This window comes from Sceloporus undulatus, chromosome 2 (genome assembly GCF_019175285.1).
Source record: "Sceloporus undulatus isolate JIND9_A2432 ecotype Alabama chromosome 2, SceUnd_v1.1, whole genome shotgun sequence".
Lineage (NCBI taxonomy): Eukaryota > Metazoa > Chordata > Lepidosauria > Squamata > Phrynosomatidae > Sceloporus > Sceloporus undulatus.
In genome coordinates this window covers 79,756,474-79,768,926 of record NC_056523.1, presented here as the reverse complement: position 1 = coordinate 79,768,926, position 12,453 = coordinate 79,756,474, and the positions used below count along the sequence as shown (strand labels likewise).

The 12,453-nt window shown below is 41.6% G+C and overlaps 1 protein-coding gene across 16 annotated transcripts in view; it reads right to left on the bottom strand.

Moving 5' to 3' along the window:
- The window catches only part of CDC25C (cell division cycle 25C), a 33,409-nt gene that overhangs the window by 4,141 nt on the left and 16,815 nt on the right, over window positions 1–12,453 (bottom strand). For 11 of the 16 annotated variants that reach the window (XM_042451435.1, XM_042451437.1, XM_042451436.1 and 8 more), the window contains 7 exons: window positions 10,297–10,449; window positions 9,562–9,663; window positions 7,806–7,868; window positions 7,160–7,258; window positions 6,909–7,042; window positions 6,658–6,769; window positions 2,598–3,185 (listed from right to left, as the gene is read on the bottom strand). In XM_042451435.1, the coding sequence (XP_042307369.1) occupies window positions 3,045–3,185; window positions 6,658–6,769; window positions 6,909–7,042; window positions 7,160–7,258; window positions 7,806–7,868; window positions 9,562–9,663; window positions 10,297–10,449 (804 nt within the window). In that variant the 3' untranslated portion in view covers window positions 2,598–3,044. Of the gene's footprint in view, window positions 1–543; window positions 1,504–2,597; window positions 3,186–6,657; window positions 6,770–6,859; window positions 7,043–7,159; window positions 7,259–7,805; window positions 7,869–9,561; window positions 9,664–10,296; window positions 10,450–12,453 lie in introns of those variants that run through there. The other 5 variants (XM_042451441.1, XM_042451440.1, XR_006102125.1 and 2 more) reach the window with 5 other exon arrangements.

The window sequence follows — 12,453 nt, the reverse complement described above, 5'->3', positions numbered from 1 at the left end:
GCCCTAAGTGCAGTACCTTGCATTTCTCCCTGTTGAAGTTCATTTTGTTAGCTGTGGCCCAACTTTCTAGTTTATTCAGGTCATCTTGAATGTTGATCCTGTCCACTGGAGTGTTAGCTACTCCTCCTAATTTGGTGTCATCTGCAAATTTGATAAGAATGCTTCCAATTCTGTCATCCAAGTCATTGATAAAGATGTTGAATAGCACTGGGCCCAGGACAGAACCCTGTGGGACCCCACTGGTCACTTCTCTCCAGGATGAAAAGGAGCCATTGTTGAGCACCCTTTGCATTCGGTCAGTCAACCAATTACAAATCCATGTAACAGTTGCCTTGTCTATTCCACATTTTATAAGCTTGTTAACAAGAATGTCATGGGAAACTTTGTCAAAAGCCTTACTGAAATTGTTTCTAGCAAACTCATAAGTTTACAAGGAATTCCTTTATAGGAGCTTTCCCTTCTTTCATCTACTGAGGCCCAAAACCTTCTTATCGAATCTACTCCTGTTGTGTCGTCATGGACCAGACAAAACACCTAATCTCTAAACTGCTAACAAATGTTTATTAAAATTAAAAACATATTTATGACAGAGCAAATTTATTCTACTTGTGAAGAACGGCCATACCAGTTAAAAATGCTATGGGGAACATATATAGAAATAGGGATGTGCTACTGGAAATTTCCCAAAGACCTCCTTCTAACTCAGCAAGTCACAGACTAACCCATTGTATTCAGGTTTCAGTATTTCACTGTCTGAATTCTTCTACAATAATAAATCTGTTTTTTTTAAGGTGCTCCAGCTCTTTGATTTTCCTTCTAGAAATCATACCTGTCCCTCTGCTCTAATATTCAGTGATAGATAATTGTCATAGTAGGTAGTATCTAGACAGACTGTAGGAGAGAAAACTGATCTGTGCACATAACCCTTCCATGCTTATGTTTTGCCACTGAAATGGCCTGTCAAAGAAATAAGAGAATTGAACTAATGTGGCATTGTTTGCTTTATCACACAAAACGGTTCTATAGAAGCCACTGTATATCTCCAAACCGTTATCTGACCTATGTGCTTTGCTTGTCATCAATTAGTGCTTCCCAGACTCAGAGTTAAAAGTCTGATGCATCATTTGAGCATTGCTGTGGTGCCATCTGGTGGCAAAGCTGTTGTCTGACAGAGAATTTTTATTTTACTGTACCTCCTCACCTCAATGAAAGAGGTTCCATTGCTTATTTAAATTGATCCAGACTTTAAGGAAGTTTTCCTGCACATGCCCCATAATTCCAAAAGGCACGAGATTTTTCAACTGATTCAGAAAGGCATGTGGACAAGACTCAATTTGTGTTGCCCCAATTTACAACATTTCAAATTTACAGTAGATTAAAGTCTCACCCAAAATGCATAGCTCTTCCAGTGTGTCTGTGCAGGTAAGTGAGACAAGACATCAAAGAGGGTGAGGTGAGAGAACAAGGCTGTTGAGATGACTGAACTGGTTTTCTTTTACCCATCTAGGTTGTGGGAGAAAGAAACGGTAGTCTTGGCATTGTTGTAAGGAAGGAGTATCCTTTGCCTATTTAGAAAGGAGAGCGTGCAAGGGAGGAAGGAACTTGAATCTTGCTATCATTTGAAGGAAGGGATTTCCTCAGCTTGCTTACAATGAGGGTGTGTAAGGGGGAGGAAGAAGCTGGAATTCTGGAGTTTTGGTGTGGATGAAATGGGTTTCCTCTGCTTGCTTCAAGTGGGAGATGCAAGCAATTGGAGACTGTTTTCTTCACCTGGCAAATCTGCTATAAAGGACACAGCAGGAGGTGTGCTGCACTGCCTCTGCTCCTGTTGTGCCCTCTGAACCTGATGAATACCCAAACAAGAGATGTGCTCCCTCTCTTTCCTGATATGCTTTCTCCACTTGGGAAGTCTGCACAGAATAAGACAGTTTTTACCAACTGCTCTCTGTCTGTGTGCTGCTCTGAAAAGGAACTGTCTAATGGCAAGCCAGGTCAAGGTAGGCAAACCCCTTTGGGTTCAACAGTTACTGCTTCTTCTAGTCCCTCTGAAGAGGAGCTACACATTTCTCTAACCTGGAAAAGGTAAATTCCAGTGTTTCATGCCTAAAATATCTTTAAAATTGGTGATAGGTTGAGTAAAATTGCTAACTTTTCAGCTACTTCAGCTCCATCTGAATATATTCCTCTGGTATCTAATGATTCCCTATGGAACTGACTCTTTCCATTTATGTCAGTCACAATTTACATTATGCATTCATGAAGCCAACCCCAACATAAATCAAGACTGGCTTCTGGTTTACTAGCAATTGGACTGCAGTATGTGGTAGTATAGATTTCACTAGGTATCAGAGGAATCTTTTATAACATATCACATGCAAATGTATATTGCCAGGAAATTAATGGAAACTGCATGATTTCTGTGGGACATTTTTGAAATAAATTCCTCAGTGCTCCTATTTTCCCCTAGGAAGAGAATGTTTTCCCTATTTTATTACTGACACATGTTTTAATCTAGGGGATACTGTATTCCAAAAACCATAATACTATGGCTGCTATATTGCCCAAAAATCAATATATTCATAAATGAGCAACAGTCATTCTATTCCAGAATAGTTTATTATTCTATTAGAATCAGACAACTAAATGGAAAAACTTGAAGTGACATTAAAAATCTGTAGTTTCTCATTAGCATCTACTTTAGTACTTTGGATTACAGAATAGTTTAGCTGCTATCAACAACTGAGGTTGAAGAGACCATACAGGTGTTAGCCAACCCCTGTGAAGAAGGCCTTTTTTCCACAGAGATCAATGGTTCCTTTCAGTATAAAGCTTTGCATTTGGACCCAGTTCTTGCCCAAATAAAGTCTATGGCAGCAAGAGATTTTTAATGTTCCCAAGCTCTTCTCCCTGTCTCTACTGCTGGGCCCATTCCTCCTGCCACACTCACTTTTCTAGTTTCTGAGCAGCACAGTTTATTACAAAGACTTTGGTCTTTTCCTTTACATAGAAAGAGTCCTTTAAAGGGTAATCTACTACCTTTGACTTCACAGCTTCATGAGATGAGCAATATAATCCTTCCGCTTCCTTGTTCCTGCCCATGTCTTGCTTTTGACCCGAAACTTGAGCAACTCTGCTTTGAAGTCCTGGTGGTGCATGGGACAGTAGCTCTGGGGGTCACACAGATCCTGAAAAGAAAGGGGAAAGCTTGAAAATACATGATTTGTTATATATGTAATCAGAGCTGGCTCTAGGTATTTGGCCATCCTAGGTGAGAAATATTTTGGCACCCCCGTCACCCCTCATAATTATTTTCAGCCCTTCATTTCAGCTGTTTCATTTGTTAAAGCTAAACATGACATAAAACTTAGGTTCCAATCTTTTGTCATAGTACTGAGAATTAGTCAAAAAGACAATTTACAGGTTAAAGGCTTTTTTATTCTGCTTGTATTGTCTCTGTAGCCTAATTTATTGCCTTTTATAGAAAAACATTCTTTTTCTGGTTTCTTATTATGTAATGACAAAAGACATAGGATACGGGGCGGCTGGGCGCCCCCCGATCCCCTAGGACAATGTAATAATAAATAGAATACTCACCTAAACAACTAAAACTTCCTCTTTACTTAGTTTAAAGCTTGTCATAAGAATGCAACACAGTATTAAACGTACTAGGCAAACATTCAAAATCAAAAACAAACACTGAAACACTATTGCATGATCACTACCAAAAATGCAAAACACGAAAACAGACTAGTTTGTTTGTTGTAAACAGTAAACTCAAGACAACTGGCAACTGGATTCTGTGTTGTGGCACCAAGGGTAAGGCAGGTGGGCAGCGAGAGGAAAGGGGGCTGTTGACCTTGAGGTTACATTCAAGGTGCATGTGGAAGGTGGATGATGTACATGTGACCGTACCACGGACACAGGGGGGCACACATTTATGTTTTGGCCATTGTACAAAGAAATTGTCATATGGTAGCTTGCTTTTATGTTGCTTGCTGTAATGGGTTTTCACTTTAATATTGTTTAATTATGCAAAAAATTATACAAAAAAGCCACCAAGCCGCCCCTAAATTTTCCCAGCCTAGGTGGCTGGCTAGTTCACCTATACAGATAAGCCAGCCCTGTATGTAATTTCTAGTGAATTCATTAAAAAAATTACATTTTTAAAAATCCAAAAAGGCACTGAAAACACAAGAAACAGGACCTGAACAGATGAAAAAAAAATCCATGCTGTAATGTGGATCTCCCTTGCTCTTCCTGCACCCATGTTCCAAATAGTTACCCAACACTGACCTCTACCTGCACATTATCCTTTCCTCTACTTTCCTGTTCTGTTTCCAACCATGACGAACTCTGCAGAAGAAATGCTTTAGAGTTATATCCTACTTTCCCCTAAGCTGCTCATGGGGGAATGCATACTTCTCTCCTCTTTTAATCTTCACAATGACCTGTCAGGTAGGTCAGGTTGAGAGAGCATGGCCAGTCCAAAGTAATCCAGAGTGAGGATTAGACCCTGGGTCTTCCTAGTCTTTGTCCAATACCCTCATAGGATGCATAAGAAAGCACACGCTATTCTTCTGCAAATGTTGCATCTCCAGTATTTCAGGTATACTACATAATTTTCAGTTGTCCAAAATTATTTATGCACATGTTTCCCACATAGTACTATTGCACTATTATAGTAGTTTACTCAGCTACATCCTAAGCAGAGCTTCTAAGAGTTACTTTTCTAAGGTTTGATTCCCACCAATAACAGCTGGCAGAATCATAATGGGAAAGACTTTAAAAAAAAAAGTTTACTTAGTGACCAGTATTTAGTAAGAGAAAAATAAAGTCCAACAGTCTGTCTGCAACACTGACACAGGAGCACAAATGTCAAAGTTCCAGGTTAAATTATGGAGCATGTATTCTGCATATGATTGTACAGTATTTAAAGTCTACTCAGGAATTTCAGCTTACAGTATTCAAAAAAATGTAACCAGGATTTGTCACATGGAACATTTCTCAACAGTTTTAATACGCTGTTACCTGCTTCCCATGTGGTTTCAGATACAAGTCAAAGGGGCCCTCTATACTCTGGATCAGGGTATCTGAGGACTGACTGCTGCTGTATAAGTCTGACTCTGACTGCTTCTTACGGTAATCCTCCCAAAGCCTTTCTATTTTACTTCTCTTTCAGGGGCTTGGGAACTAGATCACTAATGCCTACATTTGAACTACTGAAGCAGATTTCTTGGACCTCTTGAAATATTTAGAGACAATATTTTTAGCTATATACATAGCTCTAAAAGAAGGCTTTTTGGCTTTAAGGCTTTGAAATGAAGTCTCCTTTGAGTAATCATCTTGATAATAATAATAACTTTATTACCGCCAATTGGCCAGCACGATCATCTTGATGAATGGTCTTTAGGTAACTACAGACAGGGTCTATTCTGTAGTGATGTCTCACCAATGGAGGGAATATGCCTCTATCCTCTGCCTACAGCCAAATTTAATGCATATGAAGTTCCAAATTAATTGACCAAGCTTTTAAACTACCGTATATACTCATGTATAAGTCGACTTCATGTATCAGTCGGGGGCAGTTTTTGGACCCAAAATCATGGATTTTGATATGACCCGTGGATAAGTCGAGGGGCAAACACTGGAGGATGTTACAAAAGATCTAAAGGGGGGGGGGAACAAAGCACCACTTCCCTCCCTGTATCTCACTCTCTGGACCTCTCCCAAGCATCAGTCTCAGCATGGAAAAGAGGAAACAAACCTCAGCATGCGCACACACACACTCTTCCCCTTACCAAAAGCATCTCCAAGGCACATGGCTTGCGAAAAGGAGGACAGACCCCACTGTCTCTCTGCTTGTCATCCCCAGGACTCCCAAGGCTCACAGCTTGCAGAAATGGAGGACAGGGCTTTCTCTCTCTCTGCTTTTCACCCCCAGAACTCCCAAGGCTCATAGCTTTCAGAAATAGAGGACAGGGCTTTCTCTCTCTCTCCTTCTCACCCCCAGAACTCCCAAGACTCATGGCTTTCAGAAATAGAGGACAGGGCTTTCTCTCTCTTCTTCTTCTCACCCCCAGGACTTCCAGGCAAAACGGGGTACAAGCCTGGGCATACTTTCTTTGTGTTCCTTCTCTCAGCAGCAGCTTGTTAGGTCTGGCTCCGCAGGAAGGCTGAGAGCCTGGGAAACAGACACACACACACACACACACAGAGTTAGAGAGGAGGAGAGGAGAGCCGGCGCCGGGCTTCAAACAGGGAGCCGTTACAAGGCTACAGAGGAAGGTGGGCACTTCTTCTTTCACAAAATTTATTAGCATTAACTCATTGACCCTTCCATAAGTCTACCCAGGATTTTGGAGTTCATTTTGGGGCATAAATTTTTCGACTTATAGTCGAGTATATACGGTAATAACAACTGAAGCTAAATTCAGGCTTTATTGATACAACTTAGAATGCTGTTTTGTTATTTATTTGTTTTTAGCTATTGCTGTAAAGCACTCTGTTAATGTTTTGAGCTAGAAGACAGGGTAAAATACTCTGCCAACAGAATACAAAAGAATAGAAAATATTAGGATTATTCTTCTGATATCTGCTGGAAGCACCAAAATAATAGAAAGATAAGATAAGCCCTAAAGTCAGGAGTCTTGTTGTTACCTTGTGTGCTAGGAAGAAGTCCTTGTAGCCACCCTGAAGGACATAAAGTTCAGGGTAGTGAAGTGCTGGATATTCATTCATGGCTCGGTCTTCCTCCCTCAAATAGCGACACCTTTGAGCAGGAGCAAGACAAAGACAGTAAGCAAGAAGTCATGAAGAAGTTATCCTACATAGCAAATGTTCTCCCAAATCATCTCTTCACCTCCTCTCATGCAGTATCACCTCCAGTGCTTACTGGGACCCACACTCACATCTTGGGTCCCCTCTCAGAAGAATATTCACAGTGGAAGACAAGGATGAGGCGCTTTTGTGGTACTGAGGGGAGAAGAGGTTTCTTCAGAAAAAAATCAAATAGGTCATCTTGCCTGTGGATATTGAAAGCCCCCTATGAATAGGAGACAATGGAAAAATTCAGTAAAATGTAGGACTAACAGCTCTCATATCACTCCCAAAAATGAGTTCTGGCCTTGAACAGGATTTGCTCAACACAGGAATATCTTACCTTGATATGCCCCCCATGGTACTCATAGGGGTAACGACAATCAATGATGAAGAACTTCTCTATGAGGCTTTGGAACTGATCATAAATCAGAGCAGCCATCTATAAAAACAGCAGAAAATCACCCCTGTTAAACTAATCAGCTTTGTCTGCTTCAGATATCTGCTGTGTGGATAAAATGACTGGCAATGTGGGAGGAGTGAACAATCACATATGGGCTACTTAAAAAGAGGGTAGGAGGAAAAAAAGGAAGCAGTACAACTATTGGTGGCTCTTTTTCCTGTCAGTATATGGTTGCCCACCAAAAACCGAAGTCCAAATTTGCTGGCAAGACTAAAGGTGGACTGTAACAGTTAGATGGTGCATAATGGTTCATTAAACACAGGCCTCGGAGATGGGAACAACAGAGTGACCTGTAGTGTGGCTTCTGGGACTTTCACAGAAGCAAGTGGTAGCAATGCAAAGTGGTGAAGAGACAGAGTTTGGGTGATGTGGAGGAAAAAGAACAGATGTGTAGAACAATGAAGACAGAGGGAAGGAGAGAGGGGGAGGGAGGAAGGGAAAAAGAGAGAGAGAGAGAGAGAGAGAGAGAGAGAGAGAGAGAGAGAGAATGAACAAATGAACAAACACAGCAGGTGTGATGGCTCACAGTCTCAGAAGTGATGTATCTCAGGTCCTGATGCCTTCCTGATATTGTTGGCAGTGAATATACCTAAAGAGACACAACCATATTCCATTTCTGGCTCTGCAACAGTTCCAGAGGCCTGCTACCACTCTTTTGAGCTTCAGATAGATAAATTATAAAACTAAGGCTGTAATCCTAAATGCTTTTCATACAATCAAAGATTTGGAAGGGGCCCCACAAGTATCAATTCCAATCCTTTGCTAAATGGAGAAAATCCACCAAAAGCATCTCCACCAGATCCAGCTGTCCAGTGTCTTTTTGAAGACATCTAAAGACCCCGCCATCTCTCCAGACAATTGGCTCCATTGTTGAACCATTCTCACTGTCACTAGTTCTTTCTAATGTTCATTTACATGAGGAATATTCTTCCTGGATTATTTCTGACGAAGAAATGATTATTTCTGAATAAACGCATGAAAGTTTGAGCTGCAAGTCCTTTCTGCAGCAATACCGAACATATATTTTTGACTTTCTGTCCAGAAATGTTCCCCTGTGCTTCAGTATCTTTATGCTCCACTGCATAAAGGTTACAAGGCAGAAAGTTAGAAATAGTAGAATAAAACATTTTAGTCTAAAAACCAACATCCCATTAATAGAATAGCGAAGAGTTAGAGGACTCCCATCAAGTTCACCCACCACAACTAACGTTAAGCGCCTTGTGGGAGTTAAAGTCAAAGACACTTCAAAGGCAGTAACAGCTGTTTCACAGTGGATCATGCTCCCTCAGAATGTGGCAGTCTCTCTTTATTTGTAGATTTTTAAATGGAGGCTAGATGGTCATCTATCAGGGGTGCTTTGATTGTGTATTCCTGCATGTCAGGGAGTTGGACTGGACGGCTCTTGGGGTCTCTTCCAACTCTGATTCTATGATATTTGGAACTAATAACTGAACATGCAGCAAAATTCAAACTGTGTTTGAAAATGGAAAGATGAATGAGCATCTCCCTCAAGAAACATAACTACATGAACAGAGTACAGAACAGCTGACATAGTCTGCAGAAAACAACTTGGCAGGCTAGGAGAAAGCAAGTAAGAACTATTTTTAGTTTTGTGTGTGGTTTGGGGGCTATGTTTTAGAAGAGTTTCTTCCTGACGTTTCGCCAGCATCTGTAGCTGGCATCTTCAGAGAATGAAAAACCCACAAAAAACTATGGATGCCGGCCATGAAAGCTTTCAACTTCACATAAGAACTATTTTGATTTTAGATAAACTTCATTACAAACTCTAGCATGGCCTTCTGGTTCAATAGCCACTGATGTTCATTGGCACAGGCCTGGGCTGAACATAGGTAGCCTCTTGCAACTGAGCTACCTGAGAGGAGATCAATATGCCCCAGTATTAAGGGAGCAGTTCCCCAATCAGTTTTGGTGCATTTTCTTCATGCTAATATGATCTCCCTAAATGGGGTGTCTGTTTACTGTACTGGTGTGGTTAACATATTCACATGAGCAAAACTATTAATTGAAAATCCATCTACACACATTGGTTATGAATGGCTTCTCATATGGGCTAGTCATCTATCAACATGCCTGCCCCAGCTCTTAAACACAGAAATTAAAAACAGTAGGAATTCTATGCTGCTTAGTACTATTCTAACAGTTTAGAGGAGAGGCTTTCTATATCCAGCTGCATACAGCTGGGCAGGCTTTGCAGTGATAGGCAAACCCACTCTCTCTCCACTATCTACCCTTGAAGGCAACAGAAGCTAGAAGAAACCTACATTGGAGAAATCACCAATCAGCTGCCTGAAGCTGTAGTCTTGATCAAGTGCTTTGACAATTTCAATGTCTGAAAGGGAGGCGGTCTTCTTCAAAAACATGATCTATAAAAAAGGCAATCAAGTCATCAAAAATGTGGAAGCACATCAGTCACCGGCAAACCAACTTGTGTAGACAAGGGAAGAAAAAACACTGAATGGAAGAGAGGGACATCAGCCTGCCAACTGTGCTGTCAGAATCATAGGTCCTGCCATGCTTGATTGTTATATGCTTTGTAATATTGAATGATGGAAGGTGTACACAACTGGTGAAAGATTGGAAGGGAAGAAGTTCAGGGAAGGCAGAATGTTTTGGTTTGTAGATGGATGATATGCAGGCCTGTGACTTTAAATTGCTCTGTGCTGTGTAACTGAAATTGCTTTAGTCCTGACAACACCGTTATGGTGTGATCAACTCAATTTTCTGAATAAAGCTTTCTGACTCTGCTGAATATTGTGTTTCTGATCTGAAGTTAGCCAGTACATGACATGTGCTTTCAATACCTCCCAAGGCAGCACATGAGACTGCCATTCTACTTTTGCCACAGTGGGGATATAAGATGAATAAAGTCTCACATAGAAACAACTACAGCATCCAAGAGGTCCTCACCATTAATAGCTACACTGATGACATAGGAGGAAGTCCAGACATTGGTGGCACTGGTGGGGATAAGTGGAAGCTCTCATATAATATCTTACCCCATCTGTCTCTTCTTGGATTGGGCTTCTCTTCCATTTCACCTTGGCAACCATTTGATCATCTTGGACCTTTATTGCCCTCTTCAGCATGAGTCTGTTCAGTTTTTCCGGCAGTGATGGCGATCGGAAGAGGCGGCTCTTGTTCACTGAGACCTGCTCAGAGTAAGGTGCAACCAGGAAAAGAAAGAAGTATAGGAGAATCCAGACAAGAAAACTATCACAAGTCTTTCACCTAGTTTACAAGGCTTCACAGGTCTTGTAGTTTGAATGGAAAACCAGTCCCATCAGAATTCTAGTTTGTGGACCCTGTTTTCCACATGCCCCTCCCTTATTTTGGCCATCAAAGTGTTAGATAGTATGTTGTTGTTTTTTTTAAAAAATCCTTTGTTTGAAGGAGGAACCTGCTGCTGGAAGTATGACTCTCCAATTAAACAAGGCATACACCTTGTTTTAAAGGAGCCGTGGTGGTGCAGTGATTAAATGCCTGTACTGCAGCCACTCACTCACAAATCACAAGGTTATGAGTTCAATACCAGCCAGGGACTCCGAGCCAACTCAGCCTGGCATCTTTCCCTTAGTATACCAGTAAGTGGTATAGAAATGTACTTGCTATTGCTATTAAAGAATTTAAAATAAAACAACAACAACTGGTTCTGGTTGCTTTTGCTTCCTAATGCTGGCAACAAAGGAAGGAGGGTGCAGCCCCTGGCAGGTTCAAAGGAAGACTGGGCCTTGGACCCACTGAACCACCACACCACCATCATCTTAATTTATATCCTGCCTTTTCCTAGAACTTGAAGCAGCTTAGGAACTAAAAACAGACACAATGCAGTTAAAACATAAAAAGATCAACATTAAAACAAAAACATTAAAATCAACTATTTCAAACATGCAATTAAAAATAAAAACAGTTTTAAAACTGTTTTTAAAAAACCCATCACTAGTGCAGCATGTTATTAAAAGTCCTCTTTTAAAACAATCATTTTTCAATACCTTATTTGAATCGAAACCAAAAAAAAGTACACCCTTGCCTGCTGATGGAAGCATCACAGAACAGGGGTCAATCCTGGGAAGAGAACTCCAGGGGCTAGGGGCAGGCATCAAGAAGTCCCTGAAGTTGCTGATCTTCAGCTAGATATTCTCCTGTGCTATGCATCCCAAGGCCCCATTCATACTGGGGTAAAAGACATGGAGGGAACTGGGATGATCCGGATGCCCCTCCCCCGAATCGCTGCGTTAGCAAGTGCCCACTACAAATTGAAATCGAATGCATTTTGACAGAAATCGAATGCATTCTGTAGATTGGCCGCTGCCAATCAAGCTATCGTCATGGTGACGTTTGCAGGGCATCGGGGGAAGTGTCCTCCCTTTTTAAAGAGCCAGGCACAGGGGTTTCAGCGGCTGAAGCAGGGAGAGAGATGCCTCTCTCTCTCTCTCTTTTTTAATAAACCTGTGGGCTTTTGGGTCAGATCTGCCCCTGTCCCAGGCAAAGGATGGGATTGCCATGCTTTTTTTTTTTTTTTTTTGCTTTTAAAAGCAACATTTGCTTTCCCTTTGCTTCCCTTGCTGTATCTGCTCAAGAAGGCAAATCATTCGCATGTTCGCTCAAGAAAATTGGTAAAAATGTAACATTGATTGTTTGCAACATTTGTAGCTTCTCCCTCTGCAGAAAGCAAGTGCAAGCCTGGCTCCATCTGCCTCTGGAATAGAAACCATGCGCATGTGCGCTCAAAAAAAATTGTTAAAAATGAAACATACATTCTGGAATAGAAATTGTTTGCATTTGAAAAGGGGGGGGGTTTGCCTGACATGAGCTCCGTTCATCCTCCTGCAAGGGAAGGAATGCCCAGCGACAGAGGGCTTTGGGCAGGGGATGCAGGGAAAAGAGGCTCCTAAAGAATGCCTTCCCTTACTCCCTTCTGCCCAGGGCTCTTTCCTCCTCCCCCTCCCCTCCGATGAGGGGAGGAAATGCCTTGCCCTTTGCCCACCCTCTGACCTAAATCCCTCCCTCAATTTGCCTCGATCGTGATCGAGGCCAAAGTTCTCATTCCCAGGACCCGGGGTTTTTAAAAAGAAACGGTATTTGCGCCGATTTCAAAAGACCCGCGCTAGGGGCCATTTACCACGGAACGGGTGTGCAAGCCCCGGATTCGCTTG